The 23,303-nt window shown below is 41.1% G+C and overlaps 1 protein-coding gene across 1 annotated transcript in view; it reads left to right on the top strand.

Annotated features, from left to right (window-relative positions):
- Positions 1-23,303, top strand: part of SIM2 (single-minded family bHLH transcription factor 2) — a 40,078-nt gene that overhangs the window by 1,524 nt on the left and 15,251 nt on the right. The window contains exons 2-5 of the mRNA XM_015417832.1: positions 3,973-4,075; positions 7,953-8,042; positions 12,601-12,709; positions 17,722-17,807. Of these exons, the coding sequence (XP_015273318.1) occupies positions 3,973-4,075; positions 7,953-8,042; positions 12,601-12,709; positions 17,722-17,807 (388 nt within the window). The remainder of the gene's footprint in view (positions 1-3,972; positions 4,076-7,952; positions 8,043-12,600; positions 12,710-17,721; positions 17,808-23,303) is intronic.

Genomic DNA, 23,303 nt, shown 5'->3' with positions numbered 1-23,303 from the left:
CGTTCCATTTTGTTGAGGAGAATAAGGAATTGTAGTCTTATGTTCAATTCCTTCTTGTTCCATGAATCTTTGGAACTCACTGCTGCAGTATTCTGTGCCATTATCTGTGAACAGCACGTCTGGCGCTTTGCCAAATTTGTTTTTAACAGCAGCAACATAGCATTTAAACTTGTCAAGCACCTCATCTTTGCTCCTAAGCAGGTAGGTATAGACATATCTGGATTTTCCTTCCAGAAAACTGACAAAATACTTGTTGCCACCAGCAGATTCCTTTATTGGACCAACCAAATCAGAGTACACGCACTCTAGAAACTTAGTATTGGGGTCATGAGCTCTATTTTTATAAGAGGGAGCTGTGGCTTTAGACTTTAGGCAAACATCACAGCCATTTCTCATGACAGCACATCCTTCTGCTTCAATATTGCATTCCTTCAATAACTTTCCCACAATTTTCACATTTATATGTGCAAATTTTACATGCCACGTGGATAAACAGTCTTTATGGTTGCATTCAGCTGATCTGGTTTGGCATACCAGCCCATCATTTTCCATTTCATCTAAATCAGTATCAGCAATATTTCTCAGGTAATGAAAACCATCCTTTTCTTCAAGCATCACATTAAATCCATTTTCACTCCAAATTTTTCCATGGCTTGGTCTGAGATCAATATTAAGACCATTTTGCATGATTCTCTTTGTGGATATGAGATTATTTATGGCTTGGAAAATTAGAACACATTCTCTGAGTGGGATTTCCACAATCTCATTGCAATCGTTCAAGGCATACAGTTTAACTGAACCACATCCCTCTACAGAGAGTTTTTTGCCTTCTGCCCCTTGTAGAGCAGGTCCAAATTAGAGAACCATTTGTCTGAATTGACTATGTGATATGCACTTCCGCTATCTAGTAAAAAAGAGTCATTTTGCTCATCATTTCTCATTTTTGCATTTAATAAATCTTTGATAAAGGAACAAGTAATTAGCATCGTTTTTTGAAGCATAAGTTTGCTTAAGCCTCAACATAATTTGTTTCGTGGACGTGCACTCTAAATGTTCCTGATTATCTTTAGTATTCACAGTTCCCATAATTAAAGACACCCCAAATCCATCGTGCCCTCTGTACTTTTCAAGAGCGGCCCCAGCTGCAGGCGGATCCTCAGTGAGCACGGAAATAGCTCCATGAGCCTGAAGGGCATTCTTTACTGATCTTTCCCACCAAGAGAAATTACTTGAGTCTAAGGTGGGGATATTGAAAAAAAGCAAGATTCTTATTTGCAGACATTATGATTTCTCCTTTTTATACGTTACTGAAACCTGAGAGTGGTGAGGACAACAGTTGATGTTTTGTGAGCGCGGGGTTAAGCTTTTCAGTAGAAACAGCAGGATCGGTCTAACCCCCTTTCCTTCTTTCTTTCACTCGGCATGGGAAGAAGACGAACTCAGATCAAACACTACAGGCTTCTCCGACTTGGAAACACAGGCAGCTAGTCTGGTTCCACAAGTTCATGAAGAAAACAGGATGTTGTCTGAATCTCATAAATCCAATGCGAGTTAAGATAAAAATTCTGTTTTAGAAAACTCCAGCACACATGATTTTTCTTGACTCCAAGTCTGGGTGCTGCACTCTGCTTAGCTATCTGGCGCAGCTGAAGCGATCTGGGCACCCATAACCTTTGTTGGGTGATAGTGAGATATTGAAAAAATGGTATTTAGCAGAGATAAGATAGTACAGCAGTCCCGGGATGAAATAATTCAGACTGAGAGTCCATGTGTGATTAAAATATAAAGTTTTTACTAAATTCTTGCATGGGAAGGGTAACTGGGGCTGCGGTCACACGGAGCATTAGCCACGCTAGAGCGACGGAAGACAGGCGGAGTTTCCAGGCGCGATCTCACCGACACATCTGGGAAGCGTAGCACTTCCGTGGCTCAACTGAGGCTTCCCGCCAAAAACACGCAGCAAATAACTAGTACCTCGGAGATACTAGTTTCCGGAAACTGCGGGGCAAGGGCAGGCGTCTGATCGCGTTTCCGGAGGCATCCGGCGCCTGCCCATGTCCCCTTGCGAAAAAGTTTTTTTCCCCCACGTCTCCATAGATGCGCACAAGCACCCAACGGAGCATGCGCAGTCGTGGTGTACACAAAAAACCCCATCCAGTTTGCCGCACCGCGTGCTTCTTTTTTGCACGTGGGATTGTCTTGCGATCAGCACCTCTCCCTTCCCACGAACCTCCACGGAACCTCCACGGTACCTCAACGGTAGGTCTGATCTCTTTACCACGCGTTAGTTTGCCCCGGGGCAAACTGCCACGCTCCCCCCCCCCCGCGCAGTTTCCTGCCCGTGTGACCGGGGCCTGGGATGAAAATAACAACAGAGCAAAATCTGCTACATCCTTACTCTACAAAGACAAAACTAGAAGAGAGAGATTGTGGCTGCTTTTCTTGTTGTTCAGAACACCAAACAAAGACAGGAAGAGAGGCATAAAATGCTAATACACCTTGACACTTTAGTCCCAATCAAATTCCTAGATCAGGGAGAAAATTCCCGGGCTTTCTACATCTAAAGAACATTGGTTACATGAGAAACATGTGACTTCCTGTGAGTAACATAAACAAACATTTAACCCCAGATACACTGAGTGTTACCCAACACATGCCTCCTTGCAGAACAGGGCTAGTGCTTCAGGCTGAGGCTTCCAGGGAAGCTTGACCCTTGCCGCCTGAGGAGGGTGGGAGAGAAGACAACTCCGGAGACTGAATTGTTTTGTTTGAATGCAAACCCTTGCTTGCCCAAGGTGGCTTTTATAAAAGATGTTGTATGTTCAGCACTTTCAGATCTTGCACAGTGACAGCCCCCCCCCCCCGCGATGATAACGTCAAAACCAGCAGGATCCCCGAAGACTTGTGTGGTGTACGACCTGCTGTGAACTCTGTTGTTTTGAGGCGCACCTCGTCCACCCCACTGATTTTTACAACGAAGATGCTGAAAATAAGAAATGACGTCTTTTTAAAAGTGGGCATTCTTTTGTACACGTAATTTCCCTCCAGTTGACTTGCCTTTAACAATTTAAAGAATAGTTGAAGGGTTCTCGCCTTCGAGGCTTTGTTTTATTTGGGTGGCATCATTAGAAAGAAGAGCCACTGATTGCCTTGAGATCTGTACTCTTCCTTTATTAATTAATAAATATTCTAGTGAATTCCTCTCTAAAAAAAAGAAAAAGAAAGAACCGCCACTAGGGAGGAAAACAGTGTGCGGGATCGAGGCTGCTCCCAAGGGACAAGCGTCGATCCTGCTTGACGAGACTGTCTCGTGAAAGTATTTTCTGAGGGGAAAGGGGGGGGGGATTTTACACCCTAGAAATGGGGGGGGGGGGGGGGAGAAGGGAGGGAGGCAACTTCTTCATACCGGAGCAACGAGTGCTTTATACACACGCACGCACCAAAAGCCGTAGAAGGAAAGCCCTGGACGCCAAGGAGCGATGAAAAAAAGGGAAGCGTTGAAATCGCCAGAACTGATCCCAAGTAGCGGCAGGGACAGCAGGCAGGCAGAGGCTTATATCCTCCTCCTGCGACACCGCAGGGTAGCCCGGCTGCCTTGGCCTCGACTGGGGGGAGGCCTGCCGCCCGCGAGGTCTTGTGGGCGCCTGGGTGGTGGAAGGGGTGAGAAATGGCGAGGGGGGCGCGTTCCCCTGATTTCAGGGAGGCTTATGCTACTTTGTGTGGGATTTGCTCCCAAATACTAGCTGAACCTGGGGAACAGGTGACCCAGTCAGGCTTGCTCGTTCAGTGGCGGACTTCAGCCGTTACTTAATCTCAACCCAAATGGAATGATGGAAGCGATCTTTCTTGTGGAAGAGACCACCTAGGGCAGAGAGGCGGAGAGGCTCGCAAATCCCAGGCTGGTTCTCCGCCCGCAGACGACCATCCAGAGGCCTCTTGCCCGCTGAGGGCTGGACATGCGCGTTAACGAAGAGCTCTCCGTTCCTTTCCAGGTTTGGGGGATGCCTGGGGACAGCCGAGCAGACTAGGCCCCCTGGATAACGTCGCGAAGGAGCTGGGCTCGCATTTGCTTCAGGTAGGGTTCACGCGGCTTAATTTTTCGAGTTTGTTGCGTTGGTATTAACTAGGGATGCCAGCCTCCAGGTGGGACCTGGGGATCCCCTGGAATTACAACTCATCTCTAGACTACAGACATCAGTTCCCCTGAAGAAAATTGATACTTTGGAGGGTGAACTCTATGGCCCTGTACTCCACCGAGGTCCCAGTCCTCCCCAGGCTCCATCCCCAGATCTCCGGGAGTTTCCCAGTCAGGATCTGGAAACCCTACCCCTCCATTAAAACCAACTGTATCTCTCTCCTTCTAACGGTCTGTGGACTGAGAAAGGCCCAGTCACGTCAGATGGAAACTAAGCTGGGGCGGCTCTGGCTAGTATTTGGATGGGAGACCTCCAAGCAGTACCAGGGTTGTGATGCGGAGGCAGGTAATGGCAAACCACCCCTGAAGTCTCTTGTTTTGAAAACCCCACAGGGTCACCATGGCACTCTCCTCCTCCTCCTCCTCCACCACCACCACCACCACTTTTTAAGTAAGTCACGAGCCCTTGGCCTGTGGAAAGAGTGAGGGTCTCTTGCCCAGGGCAAAAGGGAAAGACACAGTCCAGTTTAGTTTCAGCCTTCGCTATACACAGATTATGTAAAAGAGTTGAGGTAGTACCTCTTTAATGTGTATTTATTTATTTAACTTTCTCCACAATGGGACCCAAAGTGGCTTACATAATTTTCCATTTTTCTCCACACAACAACCATGTGTGGTAGGTCAGACTGAGAGTGTTTGAATGGCCCAAAGTCACACATGAAGCTACCATGGTAGAGAGAAGTTTGAACTGGGGTGTCCCAGATCCTAGTCTGACATTTTAACCACTATGTCATGATTAACACAATACCCTTTCAGTGCTTTTTTTGGGGGGGGGGCAAATCTGAGGTTTTTAATCCGTATATACCATTGTGACTACAGAATTTGAGGTGCCAATGAATGGCTGAGCAATAAAAAGTGTAATGATCTTATGTATGAAGCATGGCCATAAATCATATGGTGCAAATAGGCAAGAAAGCCCAGTAGCCTGAAGGCAGTCAAAATACATATACTATTGCTCTTCTGCTCTTCATTTGTAGGTAATTCCCGCTTGCCACTGGCTAGCAGCATCATTTATTTATTTTATTAAAAAGGCCTTGCATGTCAGTCCCCTCTCAGTTGCTCAGGAGGGAAAGCCTTTTAAAAGGCAGCATGGCTCCCGTGGTGGAAGGTGAACATCTGGATTAGATCTCCCATTGATGTTAGCAGTTAGAACAGTCGTTCAGATTATGATTGATCTACTTTGGAATTCCATTGCTCCCCATTGTGTGAATCACAACACAGAAAAGAGGTTAGACAGATATGTACCCTAGTCTCCATAAAAGTATTTGCCTATATTCCTTACCCAGGCCTGCCTATATTGGTTCCACCAGGCTTACCCACTTAACTTTAAAAGTGCAGTACAAGGCAATCATTTAATTATAATTTTTACTGGAAAATATTAATATTTAGTATTGTAGTCCATTGTTTTCACTGTTCACTAGGATGATCCTAGAGAGAAATAGGTGAAACTGGGTTTCAGAATGCCTACAGCTTGATTTCAGAGTCACAATTGGAAACTGAAGCACTTCAGATATCTGTACAGATTTTGGATTTTTTCTTCTTACACTTCAGTTGTTAAGCTTTTCAACCAGCTTTAACTGTATCAGTATGCAGATAGATATGTAGGAAAGTCTTCTAAAACATACATAATTGGCAGTATGTAACACCAGATACTGTGTAACGAGAATTGTTTCTGTTCCTTAACCATGATGTTCACTGTTTTGACTCTAATGTAGTATGAACTGTATAATGGTTTGAATTTGTCTTTTATTCTGCAAACAGTTCTATTTCCAAGATAATCTTGCTGAGCCAGAAATTCATTTAAGGGTTTTAATTGATTTTTATCTCATCACTACATTCTTGCATAAGTCAGTTTTGAGAAAAGTGGTGTGAATTTAGTTAAGGGAATTAAAGGACAGGATTACAAAAATAATCTGTGCATTTAAGATTTCATAGTAATTCTTCCCAAGATATTCCATTATTAGTCCAGAATTATTTCTATAGCAATGATTAAACTGGTTTGGAACAATTTTTTTCATGCGGTAAAAAACGTAATGACTTTTATTTATTTAAAACATTTGATTGCCCTTCTCCTGCTCTTGAGATGTCTTACAACAACTAATGAAATCAGTAAAATGTCCTTGATTTACAGAATGGTTTATTAATATATCAGCCACTTAATATTTTGTAGAATATAAAATATGATGTAATATTATGTGGTTTTTATATCTTAATTCCGAAGACTCTGTGTTGAGTCTCAGCAAGAAAGTGCAGAAATGAATAGTATTTTAAAACCAAAAGCAAAAGCAGACTAATCTATTCAAAATGTACACATTTTGCCTTTGAGCAAAATGAAATGTATATGTTGTTGAAGAGCCACCGAAAGTAAGGTTTTCTAATGAAGTGCTGATGCAGGCTAACTGTGATGCTGGGGAACAAATTGCTAGTTTATGAGCAATGTTTTATTTCAGAAAGCAGTGATTTCTTTCCCATGTTAATACTCCTACAAAGTTTTGTTTATGTTCTGAACAAGGAAAAAACTGAAACCTAAGTGTAAGCTGGTTCCAATTACATGCCGTAAAAAAAAGTAGGCCAGAGAATAATTTGGAATATTGTTTATTGGGGTAATATTGAACTTGCCCCTTTGCTTTAGCCCTTTATTTCTTTCCTCTTGCTCCAGCATCTTAAAATATGAATTAGTAAATATAAAAGGAAATTGTTTTATTTTGTTATTAAGAAATGGTGTTCGTTTTCAGATGTAATTCTCCTTTGCTCTATACTCCAATGTTTATGGCAATCTTATTTAGTCAGGTCTAAGTATTGGTTCAATGAGATGGGTTCCATTGAAAGGAAAATATAAAGTTGCCATGTGCTGAGTCAGACCTCTTTCCACCTATTCTGGTGTACTGTCTCCTCTGATTAGGCGCATGGCTCTGGGATCTTTTCCCATTGTACTGCCTGTATCCTGTTCAACTGCAGATGGGGGCTTGAACCTAGAACCTTATTCATGCCAAACAAGCATACAAGTTCTACCATCAAAATCAGAGGAGGCTGTGAATTTTTCAGGGATTTTGGTGGAAATGACTTTCTTTTTTGTCCTCATGATACCTGGAAATAAATCTTGAGTTAGATGGAATGCTGATTTTAACATGTGCTAAGTAATGGGGTTAATATATATATATATATTTGCATTGGTGAGAATATGCAAAATTATAATAAGTCAATAAAATGTCACATATAAACAATTATAAAAAGGTACCTTTATCTTTTGAGGAATGTCTTCAGTAAATTATGTGAAATCATGGCTTCATTAAAATTATTTTATGATTGTTTTTCTTCCTTTTATTTAATTTTTTTCTTTGAAAAGAATCACATGAGGTAAACTATTTACAACCATTCACAAAGTTCTTACTAAAAAGAATTTAAAATATCACTCAGAGTATCATTAAAATGTAAATAGTGACAAGCTGTTTCAGCCAATTCATCAATAAAACACAGGTTTATAGGTCTGTTTTTTCCTTCAAGAACCGCATAACTCAGGATTTGTGCTAAGTACTAAAATAACCAGAATCAACATGAGAAAGTTAACGTATGTGCTGCTGCTGTAAAAGGAGAAGGAGTTAGGTTCAATTTTTTAATAGTGTGTATAATAATCTTCATTGGGTAATATCTTTTTTAGGTATACGTTCTTCTGTAGGGTGAAATGTAAAACCTCTGACAAGGAATTTGACTATACATTATAAATTCTAAGATTTTGTTATTTCTTTCTCTTTTACAGACTCTGGATGGTTTTGTTTTTGTGGTAGCATCTGATGGCAAAATAATGTACATCTCAGAAACAGCTTCTGTTCATCTAGGTTTATCCCAGGTAAGAGCAAGTTTTTGTCTTTCTGTTGTATGCTGATATTTAAGTGGCATGTGGTGATATTGTCTTGCCAGTGAATGAAGTTTCTTTCTTTCTTTCTTTCTTTCTTTCTCTCTTTCTTTCTCTCTCTCTCTCTCTCTCTCTCTCTCTCTCTCTCTCTCTCTCTCTCTCTCTCTCTTTCTCTTTCTCTTTCTCTTTCTTTCTTTCTTTCTCTTTGTATTTTTTTATTTATTTTAAACACTTCGAAGTGTTTCTCATTGCAAGAAAACTACTTTACATTTTTCTTGCCACCTAATGTAGTAGTTACATTTTAAAAGGGTATTGTCACAAAATGAACATTTGTTTAGAAATTAAGAGCATAATCTACACAGTGCTCTGCTAATCCAACCCTCTTCTATGCCAGAGGAGACAACTGAGTCTCAGCAAAACCTGATCATACTTGGAAGCTGAATACAGTGTAGCTTCCTTGTTATGCAGTTGCAAGAAGTGCTGACTCTTTTTTGAAGAGGAAGATTTGCAGCTGGCCAGAACCCTAGTGCTAATGGTATTCGCTTCTGAAAAAAGTGGAGATTTCCATTATGTGCTTTGGTTTGTATGCAGTAGTGTTAGGTGCTGTGAAAGCAGAGGAAAGCTGAGTTTTATAGTAAATGTGCTTTAGGAAAAAATTAAACGGGGGCAGATTTATGAGCGCTCACATGGAATTTAGGGTAATTTTTCCTGAGTTTTGCCAGCCTTATGGCCTTTTCAGTAAAGCATTTTATATGTTTATGGTAGAACTCGTAAAACTGGGTTTACTACTGTTCTGCTCAAGAGTTAGCGTTTTGGGTTTTAGGGCACTACTACATTTATTCCTTTTAAAAGCAACTAAGCAAAATTTCTTAGCTGCAAGTTCAGTAGGAAACAATAGGGTTTACTTCCCAGTGCATATGTTTTAGAGTTCAAGCATCAGACAGTAAATAGAATTAGGATGTGATCCAATATCTGTAATTCCTTTGAAAAATGAAAAATGCTTATACATAATTAGTCAATAATTGATTGCTACCAAAGTTATTCTTTGACAACTTTGAATGTTTTCACTGTCAAGGAACTACATTTTTCTGAAACTTTTGTACGATACTACTGATTATTCAATAACTATCAGAGTGTTTATTTCCATGTGCGTAATGGCTCTTGAAGAAGGCCCGTTTCCAGTTTTGTAGGCTTCTGTTCTTGGTATGAACTAAGATGCATGTCTTTGCTTTGATTTTTTACCTAAATATGCAGAGAATTTTTAAAAGTTACATCCCATTCCCAGTTGTACTAATTCACTCACTAGAAGAATCAGGAGCTGTAATGGTGTACTTTGTGGCACTTATTCATCAGAACTTCCTAGTTTTCTTTAACCAACTAAATATTCATTTTTAGGAGACATGCCTGATAGATCAATTCTATTTTCCATCATTGATTTGCTAATCTCCAGTGTGCTTTAACTTTTGAAAAATTCTGTCCACTAGCCAGAACCTTTTGGACCCCAGGACAACTGGAGTTACATAGGAACTGTGATGGTTGCAGGGTGAAGGCAGTCCAGTCTATTTCAGTTCTCTTGTTAGGGCAGCCAAAGGTATTTCCATGACTTTTAGCCTTTTTGATGATTCTAAAGGAGAATTACAAAGAGGGTGGCTTTGGCTTTTTTGTCTTCTACCTTCCAGCATCTCAAAGTCCTGAGTGGTCCTTTGTGGAGTCATTATTGCATTTTCATTGGGCATTTAATGTGTGTTGATGTGAAGGTACTGCCTACCTTTGCTAATGGCAGTACATTCCTCCTGTGCAAGAAGCCATCTCTTGAAACAGGGTGTGTGTATTTTTTGTACTGGAGGAGTACAGTGGTGTTAGATGTGAAATGACAGGATACAACCAAAAGAGTGTGTAAATGGCTGGTTAACTACCAAATGGTTATGGACCACATCTTGACAAATCGTTGGCTTTAGGGACCATACTAATTTTTCATCCTTTGGTTTTTCAAGTTTTAATGACCATATTTTCTAATGGTTGATACCATAAAACCTTTTTTATATTTTATTAAAGCTATGACAAAAGTGTTGTAGTATATAAATAAATATAGGAGTAACCCTAGTTGTCATCAACAAACCAAAAAGCCAGCCTAACTTCTCCCCAATTTCCCATAATTCTATTATTGCTTTCAAAATCTCCATTTAATAGAATATTGAAGCCAGTATAGAAGGCAACTGGTTAAGAAATGAATTTGCCTTCTGCCATTGAATGGTGTAGAGTTAAGTATACATACAAACAGTTAAGTACATACAAACAAACAGTGACAAGAACTGCATGCACATTTGTCTTTATGCCATACAACAAGTCATTCTGATGCAAAATGGTAAACTGTGCGTTGGTTCCAGCCAGCTATTTTGCTCAGTCTCTGCCAGTTCTTTTCCTTATTAGAACTCTCATTTCACATTATTTTTGTGCAAGCAGGTCCCATGATCCCAAACATAGCCCTTTTGGTGGTCAAAGGGGACCCCTTCCTCCCCTTTTCATCAGTAGAAAAAGTGGTTGGATTCAGTATTTGTATTTCCACTGAGAACTGCTGAAATGCCACAATAAAATAATTGTTGAAAATACTAGGTACTGCAATGAAATTTCTAGATGCCATGGTGATCTGGTGACTGGGATTTTTCAAGTCCTGTTATGGGCAGTAGAGGTCTTTGGGTAAATGGAGAAGAGAAGGCCTGGAAGAATTCACTTGTATGGACAGTTATGAGTAATACAAAAATAGATATGAGGTGTTTCTGGGGGGGGGAACAGTTTGTTGTGAAATATAGATTTCACTTTCTTAAAAAGGATAACTCACATATCTTGGGAAATCAGTAGAACTGATCCAAACAGTAGATTAAACTCTTGTTTCCCCCCTCATCTTTAAGGTCTTTAGGGCTGTGCTAAACAATTGGACATCTTGACATTGATTGTAAATACAGGCTTCAAGTATTGATTTGGTGTTTATACTAGTTGCTGATGTGCCTGGAATTTTTTTGTTGATACAGTTTTACTCTTGTCAAGTACAAGTTAGGAGGAAAGAATGTAGATGTCTGTTATAACAAAACTCTCAAAAGTCTGTACTATATTTGCTGAATGAAAACAGAATAATATGTGACCACGTATGTGAAGGTAAACAAGAATTGAAGATTAAAAAAGAAATGATACAGATTATAGGAAAAAAGAGTTAAAATTCATGCAGAATGGATCATTAGCATATTTGTATTTAATACCAAAGTCTTCAAATATATATGTATTTAATCAAGTGAAATTGAATTGATTTGTTCCCCCTCCCCCCCAGGAAGTAGCTTACTTTTTTACTACTGGAAGCCAGGGCTATTTTTGGGCAGGAACGGAGTTTATTTATTTATTTATTTATTTATTTTGGGATTTATATCCCGCCCTACCCATACGGCCCAGGGCAGCTGGCTGGCTCTCAAGTTGGCCACGCCCAGCAGGAACTCATTAGCATAATAGGCCACACCCAACAGCAGAAACTCATTAGGATGTGGCCTAACATGCAAAGGAGTTCCTGCTACAAAAAAGCCCAGGGTTTTGACAACAAACAAGGTAAACAGAATAACAAGCAAAAGGTGGGTGTGGCTGGATAACCACACTTCTGGTAACATGGGGGTGTGGCCTAATGTGCTAATGAGCGGTGCTGTCAGGGGTGTGTCCTAATATGCGAATAAGTTTCTGCTGTTGGGTGTGGCCTATTATGCTAATGAGTTCCTGCTGGGCGTTTTCTACAAAAAGAGCCATGCTGGAAGCTAGTTTGTGATAGCATATACTCTATTTTAGTTGCAGACAAAGTAGACTGGATAGACATTTCGAGAATCATTGTACTGTAGAAAGGCTCTGTAAATACAAGTTCTCATTTTTATACTTCCAGCATCAAATATTATGCTTTATTATGGACCATTGCTTCCAGTCTTCTCATCTGTTAATTTGAGATACTATATTTGACTGAGGTGATACGCGGAAATAATCCTTTGTGGCATATCTCTGTGACTGATTCTAGCAGTTCCACTTTATTCAGTTCTTCCCAGTGCTTCTCCTTCCCCACCAAAGAGCTAATTGACACCATTTCAGGTGTGCTTTTTAAAAGGCCATGCATGTATGCTGTTGGCTCAAAATTATCTTCCTCTGTGAAAAGCTGTGGGAGCAAAAAAGGTTCTGTGGCTTCTCTGTCATGTTTTCATCCTTCATCAATAATTGTGTGAGTAGAGAAGCACTGGTCATCACTAGAGGAGTTTTCAATAAACTTATTCTTAATAGGAAAGAAAACATTTGTATGTTGTAATTGGTATAGACATAGATCAGTCTTCAGATGATGTATAGTGCGACTGAATCATTGTGGTCAATGGTCAGACAAAGTGGGCTATAGGTTATGATTATAGCTTGACAGCTGTTTTGCTTCAGTAAGTCACATGAGTGTTAGAAATGCAGTATGTATGTATAAATCATATGCATGTAGAGATCTCTGAATAATAGTACTTTAAAAAAGCCCTGTTAAATGTCTTTTCAACAGGTGGAACTCACTGGTAATAGTATTTATGAGTATATACATCCATCAGACCATGATGAAATGACAGCAGTTCTAACAGCTCACCAGCCTCTTCATCCTCATCTCCTACAAGGTAGTTTTACAAGAAATGATCATATGCAAGTAAAAAAGATGAGAAGATGTACTTAGTGTGCTAATGCTATAATTCAAAATGGGATCCTAGCCAACAGTTTTTAAGTATTGGTTATATCAAAATGGCATTTTTGTGCCAAAGTCTCACAACATTAGCCATTTTGGTGTAGTGGTTAGGAGTGTGGACTCTAATCTGGGAGAATCAGGTTTGATTCCCCACTCCTCCACATGCAGCTGCTGGGTGACCTTGGGAGAGCCACAGTTCTCTCAGAGCTGTTCTCTCAAGAGCAGTTATCAAAGACCTCTCTTATTCCCACAGGGTATCTGTTGTGGGGAGAGGAAGGGAAGTAGATTGTAAGCTACTCTGAGACTCCGTGTGAAGGGTGGGGTATAAATCCAATCTCCTCTTCCTCCTCCTCCTCCAGCTGTTTTTAAAACTTTATAATAGTGATCATATGTGAATGCTTGCCTCATCTTTATTTAGTGGAAATGCACTTTAGGTCCTGTTCCCTGAATTAAGAGTTTATTTATACTACAGATAAAATAGTAAAGAACTACAGAATAGGTCTTTACTATTTTATACCTGTAGTATATAGTAAAGAACTACAGAATAGGTAGGAGCTGCGATGGCTCAAGTGGTTATGATGCTGAACTGCAGGCTGTGGAAGGTCAGCAGTTCAGCAGTCCGAGACCCGAGTTGCCGCATGATGGAGTGAGCTCCCGTCTCTAGTTCCAGCTCCTGCCAACCTAGCAGTTCGAAAGCAAGAAATTGCAAGTAGATAAATAGGTACCACTTCGGTGGGAAGGTAACAGCATTCCGTGTGCCTTGGTGTTTAGTCATGCTGGCCACATGACCACGGAAATGTCTTCGGACAGCGCTGGCTCTTCGGTTTTGAAACAGAGATGAGCACCGCAACCCTAGAGTGGAGATTGATGGGACATTTGCCTCTCATGATGCCAACCTAGCAGTTCGAAAGCAAGACATTGCAAGTAGATAAATAGGTACCACTTCAGTGGGAAGGTAACAGCATTCCATGCGCCTTGGTGTGTAGTCATGCCGGCCACATGACCACGGAAATGTCTTCCGACAGCGGTGGCTCTTCGGCTTTGAAACAGAGATGAGCACCGCAACCCTAGAGTCAAACTCGACTGGCTTTCGAGCAAGGGAACCTTTACCTTACAGAATAGGTATAGTTACAGGGTTGAGAAAGATATTTGATGACTGTTTGCTGGCCACCTAAAAACAAAACATCTTGAAGTTTTAAGTGATCTTTCATCAAAATAGGCAGAGACCACAAGGAAGACTGATCTAATTTCATTCCATCATGCCCAATATCTGTGTGGAGATTGATGGGACATTTGCCTCTCATGATGGGCCTACAGGCAATAGAAACCAGCCATCTGCAGAGTGTTCCATTATCTTTAGCTAGGCAGTGTATTACACTAGTCTAGCAACCTCAGGGCATGCTCTGTGATGTATTGAACTGGTCTTAGGGGGAAGGAGAAAGGGTCACACAAATTGCACAACTGGTAGCTCATCGAAATATTTGAATGTATATTAAACAGCTGTGTATCTCCAGTGTTTCACCAGTATCCTGAGATATTCAGAGGGTGAGTAGACTTATATTAGCCTATGAAATTGCTTCATACAGAGTCATACCATGGGTTCCTCTATTCCAATATTGCTTTTTCTGACTGGTAGTAGTTCTTCAAGATAATTAACTGCATTTATACCCTTCTTTTCTCACCCAAAGTGGCTTGCAGCATTTTCTCCATTTTATCCTCACAGCCACCCAGTGAGGTAGGTTAGGCTGTGAGTACATGTCAGACTCAGGATCGCCTATCCTCCTTCCATAGCAGAGTGGGGATTCAAACCTTATTGAAGTTAATAGACATGGAAGGATGTAATTCTGCTTGGGATGGCACTGTCAGTTTAGGATTGTCTGCATACTTAGCAGCACTAAGATATAGCAGGGTTCAGGGCTATTTTTGGGGAGGAACGCACAGAAACGGAGTTCCAACTGGCTTCAGAGTTGGCCACGCCCACTACAGCCAAAACCTCTGTGTGCGTGGCTGCAGAGGGAAGGCCTGGAGAGTGACCCCCCTGGCGACTCCGAGGCAGGCGAGCCGGGTGCCCCTGGAAGGATCAGGGAGGCATTTAAATGCCTCCCCATGCCTCCCCCCGGCCTGTCCAAGGACCAGCTTGCCCAGGCTCCCCACAGCCACAGGGCGCCTGGGCAAGTCAAGGGAAGGCATGGGATGTGGCCTAATATTCTAATGAGTTGCACTGTCAGGGGGTGTGGCCTAATATGCTAATGAGTTTCTGCTGTTGGGTGTGGCCTATTATGCTAATGAGTTCCTGCTGGGGTTTTTCTACAAAAAAAGCCCTGACAGGGCTTAAGAGTCTTTCTCTGATTTCATCAGTACACTTGCAAGAAAGCCATAATTTAGAGGATTTACATGTGCATTGTACAGCTTATATGTGGTTAATATTTGTAGACAATTTATAAGAAGATATAATGGAATACAATGTGAGCTGTACATCCTGATCTCATGACAGTGGCACTAAAATGTCAAATACTTTATCAACAGCAGTACAGATTAGAACCCCGTTCGTGGGGAGGGCGGGGTATAAATGTAATTTTTTTAAAAAACAGTTCACTGGATTCTACTCCCCAGCAAACCCCATAAATAGCCGCTAGGAGAAGTGCTAGTTTCTTGCTTACAGCTGTTTTCAATCATGATATTTGGGTTGTTGTATTTAAGACGGTATTCCTTTCTTGTGCTTGAGTAATTATTGTTATAATTCACATTTTTATACAAAAGTAGTTGCCAAACAATATTAAGTAATTATTATTAATAAGCATTCTGAAACTGGGAAAACACAGTAAAAGTACTGAAGTTACTGGAAGACACTTTGAAGAGAACACGTTAAGGATTCTATTCAGATAGCATTCAGGCTACATTCAGATGACACAACCAACATTCAGCTGGGATTTACATGAGCCCAGTTTAGGGTCAGGCTCATGTTGTATTCCTTCCCTCTTTCTGTTTTTTCTCACGAAGTCCCAGTTAGAAACTTGCAGTGCAGTCCTAAACAGGCTAACCCGTCTAAGGGATTTAACAGCACAATCCTAAGCAGGTCTACTTAGGCCCCTGCCACACGCAGGGGAAAAGGCGCGGCTTTTAAAAGCCGCGACAACGTTGATACGGCTCGGCGGGATCCCACGGATCCCCCGGCCGAGCCGCCTTTTCTCCCCGGCGCGATCAAACGCCGGAGAGAAAAGACGGCTCTAACCGGGAGCCGGCTGAACTGCGCATGTCGGAACATGCGCAGTTCGGCTCCGGCCCGGGTTTGTGCCGGCGCAAAGTCGCGCCGGCGATCAAACGCCCGGGAAGAAGCGCCTCTTCTGTTTGAACCACCGAGGTAGGTGGTTCAGTTTGAGGCGCTTTTTCCCGGGAAAGGGCCAGTTCGGGGACGGTATCACGGCGCTTTACAGATGTTGTGGTGTGATCGCGCCGGTTTGACCCGCCCCCGAACTGTCCCGCTCCCGGGCCAAATCGCCTCGTGTGAACGGGGCCAGAGTGGGGCATACTCAGAGGAAAGTGTACTTAGTAGGGTTGCTAACTTTGGGTCAGGAAACTCCTGGAGGTTTGGGGGTGGAACCTGAGGAGGGGTCTGGAAAGGGACCTGATTGGGGTATAATATCACAGAATCCACCCTCCAAAGCAGCCATTTTCTCCAGGGAAACTGATATCTGAAACTGAGATCCAGCCCTGCTGGATCAGACCAGTGGTCCACCTAGTCTAGTATCCTGCCTCAGACAGTGGACAACGGCTTCCTCTGGAGGTCCAACAGCAGGTCATAGAGGCTGAGGTTCTTCCCTGATGTTGCCTCTTGGCACTGGGATTCAGAGGTTTACTACCTCTGAAAGTGGAGGTTCCCTTTAGACACCATGGCTAGTAGCTACCTATCATCCATGAACCTGTCTAATCCCCCTTTAAAACCTTTTAAAGCCTGAGCCCATCACTGCATCCTCTGTCAGTGAATTTCACATTTTAATCACTCACTGTGCAAGGAAATATTTTCTTTTGTCTGTCCCATCAGCTTCATCTGATTCTCTCGAGTTCTAGTATTTTGGGAGAGGGAGAAAACATTATCTTTGTCACCCCATGCATAATTTTATAATCTATCATATCTCCTCTTAGTTGTCTCTTTTCTAAACTGAAAAGTTGCAGACTCCTCAGTCTTTCCTTGTAGGGAAGGTGCTCCAATTCCCTAATCATCTTGTTTGCCCTCTTCTGTACTTTTCTGAAATGTCATTTTTAAGATAAGGTGACAAGAACTGTACACAATATTCCAAATGAGCCCGCTCCATAGATCTATACAAGGGCATTACAGTATTGGTTGTTTTCTTTTCAATCCCTTTCCTACTAATCTTTAACACACAGTTTGCTTTTTTCACTGCTGCAGCACACTGAGTTGACACTTCCATTGAGCTATCTACTACAACCCCAAGATCTTCTTCCTTCTCAGTCTCAGCAAGTTCAGAACTCACTAGCCTATACTTGAAGTTGCGATACTTTGTTCCAGTGTACACCCCCTTACAGAGCAATTGTAATTATGGGAGACCTCCAGCCCCACCTGGAGGCTGGCAACTCTAGTTCTTCACATTGCCCTGTCAGTGGAATTAGACTGGAGTAGCTCTGCATAGGATTACAGTATGTTACCCAATCACATGTAGGCATTCTGATACTAGAATGTCTGCAGGGCATCTGTAAAAAATGGGATAATGGATTTTAATCTGTGTATCCATATAATATGTCCTCATAAAAAGGATGTAGCAATTGAGAAAGTAATAGAAGGTAGTTTTATGATACTTGACAACTTCCTGTTATTGCTTTCATGTTCCTATCATCTCTTTAAAACAATTAAGATTCTATTTTCACAACCAAAACCCCCCATCAAAGTGGCAAAAAAAGCTCCTTGAAATGTTTGCATTTTGTTTTCAGAGTATGAAATAGAAAGATCTTTTTTCCTGCGAATGAAGTGTGTCTTGGCAAAGCGGAATGCAGGACTGACATGTAGCGGTTACAAGGTAAAGTGTCGACATGTTTGACATCTTCACTGAGCTACACATTTTATCTTCACAGGCTTACATTAAGACAAAAAAGTCTTCAGATTAGGAAAGCAGCAGCTGTGAACACCGTGTGAAAAGGATAAATAAGGGTCTTCTTTCAGTTAACCTTTCCCTCTCTTTCACCTTGAAAATTCTGTAGGTGAAAATTCAGTGCAGCCCAAGTAATGGTAACTATAATCTACAATTGTATTAGCTGTTCGCCTTGTTCTGATAATCCTGTTACTGAACTACATATTTTAATTGTAGCTTATTGGACACATCTTTATGACGTTATTATTTATGAACTATTCAGTATCAAATACATTGATTCTACATATCGTGATCTGAATATTGTCCAGTATTGGTTACTTATCAGACTTTGTTCTATCTGTCCTGTTTTTGGACCTAGAAGGGTCCTATGCTGCCTCATTAGAATTGACACAGATGTGTTTATCAGCTGCTATAGTTTTTCACATCTGTTTTCTTGTAAAATTCTTCCTACATATTACATTAATCAAGTCAATATATTTGACCATGCTGAAAGAACCATGTTAATTGGCCTTATGACTGCCATTAATATTAATTTTTTAAAGACAAAATGTGTTTGTACCAATATTTCCTATGTAATACTAGTTCAGAGTTTTTCTTTTGATTAAAATGCAGACACCATACATTCTTTACCACTGGAACGGCATCCAAATGTGTACAGTTGTAAAATATGTAGTTCAGATGACAATAGAAATAATTAAACATCTAAAATCATGACAATACCAAACTAAAATCTGCACTACTGTAATTAAATGCAGAAGAAGAAAAGCAGTAAAAACAGCTTGTTGGCCACTAACCAGCACCAAAACCATTCTGAAGAGGGCCCAAGGGTGTAGACTTTCCAATTTCCCGGGGGGGACTGGGGCTGGGCCAGAGGCATTGCTTTGCTAGGAGCAAGGGTGGCTCCCGGGGGAGGCTGAGCACCTTCCTGAAAATTTCGGCGGGGGCTGACGCCCCGCCGCCCCCACGAAGATTACGCCTATGGAAGAGGCTACCTCTTAACAAACTGCTGTAAAGCCAACAGTTAAGGACCCAAGCATGCCTCTAGCAGCAGATAATTCCACAAAGCTCGTACTATGGTGGAGAAAATAAATTATCTGAGGCCCATATAGACCTCATATCCTTTGAGACATGGAGCAGTGATTTCCTCTCTTACACTGTGAGAAAGCACACAGTCTGCAGACCTTTCAGGGCATTAAAAGTCTTCACCAGCACTTTGAACTGGGGTCTAGAAGGCAAGGCTGTGACTGTCTGCAAAGAGATAAGCCACAACATTCTGCACCAACTGAAGCTCCTGAACTGTTTTCAAAGGCAGCCCTATAGAGAGCACTTTGCAATAGTTTATACAAAAGATTACCACGATGTAGATAATAAGGCCAAATCTTCGTCTCAGAAAAGCGATCACAGCTGGCTCCCTCGCCTAAACTGGTGTAAGGTCAGGAGAACACCCAGGCTGTGACTTTGTCTTTCATCCTGAACAGGTAAAACAGACAGCCCCTCAGCCTTAAACTGGACCCCCATACATCTTCTCTTGAATAAACTTCAGTGTGTTTGTCCTGATCTAGTCCATAACTGTGTGGATCATATATTCATTCCAGGGATTGAACTATTGTTCCTGCATTTGATGAAAAGAGAAAATAGAGGTGGGTATCATTGACTCAGTGATGACCCCACACACACTCCAAATTGTCTTATCCTACCAGAGGTAAATAAATATGTTAAAAAGCACCTATAGCTCTCATGGGTTAGAGTGGTAGTTACTCGGGGCTACCCTGTGCTAATAACTTGTCAGCTAGCACAATGATTGCCAAACAGTATTCCCAACTACTATCCACTGAAGTAGTCTGAAGAGATTTGATAGTCTTATTGAATCAGATGCTGCTGCAAGTTTCAGAATAATAAGTAGAATCACATCCCATAATGTCCAGTGTTTCACAAAGATACTCAGCACATGATGTACCAAAATCACTACCCATCCAATTTAGATTTTGAATTCTACTGTGTATCCTGGTTGATGTGAATTCAAAATATTATTTTTATCCAAGCATTCCAGGGGTTGTCCTATCTTGCCCAAAGAGGATTATTTGAAACAACCCTGTAATTATTTGGGTGAGTTGGTTTGCAGAGGGCAGATGAACCACTGCTGCTTTAATGCACCATTCTCTAAGGGCTTGACCACAGAAGTTCAAAGCTGGTTGAGCTTATTTTACAAATTACAAAGGGCATGGCTTATAGAACAAAAGGTAGATTTCAAGCCTTCAAAATTTTGTTCACACCTTCATATTAATAGTAGTTGAAACCCGTCCATCAAAAGTGAACAAGTAGATGCTTGTGATACCTCTTTCAGACTTCCATTAACTGTAAATCCTGGCTAGAGAAGATGCAAGTAATTTTTTTTGGTTTACCAAAACAATCACAGCAGGACATAGAGAAGCTGCCCCTCCTCCCAGAGTGAGTTGATGGTAATAGTCTTTAATGACATGAAAAGGTTGCTCTGGAAGACTATGAGAATTTCCAGTCATACTAGAGAAACATTGCCTTTTTTTGCTGCCATCAGTAGTACACCATAGATTTTAAAAGTACCTTTAAACTGTGTTCTGTCTGATTCAACCCAGTTTTCCTCCACCTGGACTCTAGCTGTTTCCTGGACCTCTGGATTAAGCCAAGGAAATACCATGTATTGCCAATGCAGAAGGCAATTAGACACAACTATTGCAGTTGATTTATACATTTGGCAATAGGAAGGCTGACATCAACAGCATCCCCCAAAGCATTCTAGAAGCCAAATGTGTCTCAGGTGGCGGCAGCCAGGAGTTTGATTGTACAACTTGGCCTGTCTTTCCTCCCTTTGATGATGAGGACCTTGCTTATGTAATCCATGTACTGGTAACCACTGTATTGAAAGGGCTGTATGCGGAGCTGTCTTTGAAGGAAGGTCAGAAGTTTCAGTTGTCTGAAAATTAAGAAGCTGGAATATTAACTGGCATACACTGCTAGGACCATGTAACACCAGTATAAATAGCAGACATCTACAATAGTTATATGTAGGCTTCCAATTCAAAGTGCTTTGAACTTTCAAGCCCTGCAGGGCCTGTGTTTTGTGTGTCTGAAGGCACTGACATTGAGATTCTCCAAAGAGGCTGTTTTATGGTGGCTTTAAGATACAGTGTTTTCTTGATGGTGTCATCCTAATTATAGTATAGTCTTTATCCCAGTTATAGTACCGTCTTTTTCCTCTTTCTACCCCAAATCCTCATGCATGGTCTTCTGTTGCTAGCCTCCCCCCACCTTTATTTATATATTTATTGCACTTATATCCCACCCTATCACACAGTGGGCTCAAGGTGGCTCACAACATGAATAAAATACAATGAATATATAACTGAAAACCAGTTAAATAAAACAGGATGGCAGCTAAGAAACATACATTACTCCAGAGCAGTCCAATACACCTCCTGTTAGATGTTAGCAGGATAGTAGGCAGCTGTAGACTTACTACGGTCAGGGGAGGTTGAGATGGTAGGAACATGCACTGCCTCAACCGAAGGCCTACCAACATACAACTACCATGCACAGATGATTATAACATATCATAAATAATTTTATATTTTTTGAAAAATATTTTTACAATAATTTCTACATATATAATTAATCATCTTAATCACAATTCACAATATAAGAGATATCAAAAATATCAAATATCATCTCCAAGAATCTCAAAAGCTATTGTACAACCTTATAATTAATAATAGTCCTCCTCTGTTAAATAAAAGTTTCAAAAGGGAGGACTCCTTAAAGTCTCTTTATAAGATGTGCTCTGTCTTCCTCCTATCCTTCTGTTTCAGAATCTTCCTCAGGGAGTTCAACAACAATTTTCAGCACAAGGTTGCCACATACTAACATACAAGATAGCAGAAACAGAATAGGTTACAATGCTAGTAATCTCATATTAGACAGAGTCTCAAAGAAGTGAAAAGTTCTTACCCAAAGTTTTAATCCAAAGTTCTATTTCAATGAACGCTGCAAAAAAAAAATTTTTATGAGCTACAAGCTTCCTCCAAAGTGAAAAGCACGTTCAGTCACTCTTTAGCCTTGCAAAGTTTTATAGAGCACAAAAGGCATGGCTAATTAAAGGGACACAGTCCTCTACCAAAAGTCATGCTTGAGAATTAGAAATAAGTTTTTTGAGACTCTGTCCTTACATTAAAGGAGTATACATGCAGTAATTCACAGAAAACATGATAAGTCATTATATTGATTTAAACCATTAGGTTCCAGGGTATTAAATAAAGAAATATAACATGCCTCATGTTGATGTAAAAGTTTATTAATATCCACCCTATTATAAAAATGATTTATAATTTCTTTAAGTACAAAGAATCTTGTCTTCTGGAGCATGTTTCATGGAGGAGAAATGATTAGTTAAAGGGGCATCTGCCACTTGATGTTTAAGGCGTGATTTATGTTCCAGGACTCTTGTTTTAACAGGCCTCGTACATCCTATGTATAAAAGTTGGCAAGGGCAAATCAAACAATAAATACAATGTCTAGTATTACAGTTAGTGAAATTATAAAGTTTAAAATTCCCTGTGCTAGGATGTGAAAATTCAGAAATTTCCAGACACAAACAGCAGGCAGCACAATTGCCACATTTACGATGTTCTATAGGTAAAGATTCCTTTCTCTGTCTGCATAGCATAATTACCAGTTATAACAAGCTACTCCTGGCACCTAAGATGCTTGCAGTGGCAAAGGTCAGGATTAGTGATCCAAAGTCACTGATCTACCTTATGTTAACAGAGGCAGGACGTAGTAGGATCAAGACTGTTGTGCCATATCATTAATCCTCCCTACACCTCTCTTCCACTTGCACCTGCTGGATGACCTTGAGCAAGCCATAGTTCTATCACAGCTGTCCTTGAAAGGACAGTTTCTGTCAGACCTCTCTCAGCTTCACCTACCTCACAGGGTGTCTGTTGTGGGGAGGGGAAGAGAAAGGAGTTTGTAAGCCACTCTGAGACTCCTTTGGGTAGTGAAGGGCGGGGTATAAATCCAATCTCTTTGTCTTCTCTTCTAAGTATTTAGGGAGGGAAGCCTGCATGATGCGGTTGAGTTTCTCTGTTGTTGTAGTAGCAGGGTGGCCAGAGACAGTTGGTGATAGGCATATCGAGTGACTGATTGCACCTCTGCTGATAGGTGGTGAGCTGTGAAGACCTGGATGTCTTATAGAGGATAAAATAGCCCACAGCCATATATTTAAATCAAAGGGTGCCCGACTCAAGGAGGGCTCTCTTGCAGTCAGAGGTCTGAGAGCGTGGTGAGGGAGAGGAAGAAAAGGCAAAACAACCCCTTGCTCCAAATCTGAGGCTAGTCCAGAGTGAGTATGTGAAGAACCTCACCAGAAGCCATGAGAAAAGATAACATACT

This window comes from Gekko japonicus, unplaced genomic scaffold, assembly GCF_001447785.1.
Source record: "Gekko japonicus isolate JY-2015 unplaced genomic scaffold, Gekko_japonicus_V1.1 scaffold242, whole genome shotgun sequence".
NCBI lineage: Eukaryota > Metazoa > Chordata > Lepidosauria > Squamata > Gekkonidae > Gekko > Gekko japonicus.
The sequence above is the reverse complement of the archived record's forward strand: the minus strand, read 5'-3'. Positions and strand labels throughout refer to the sequence as shown.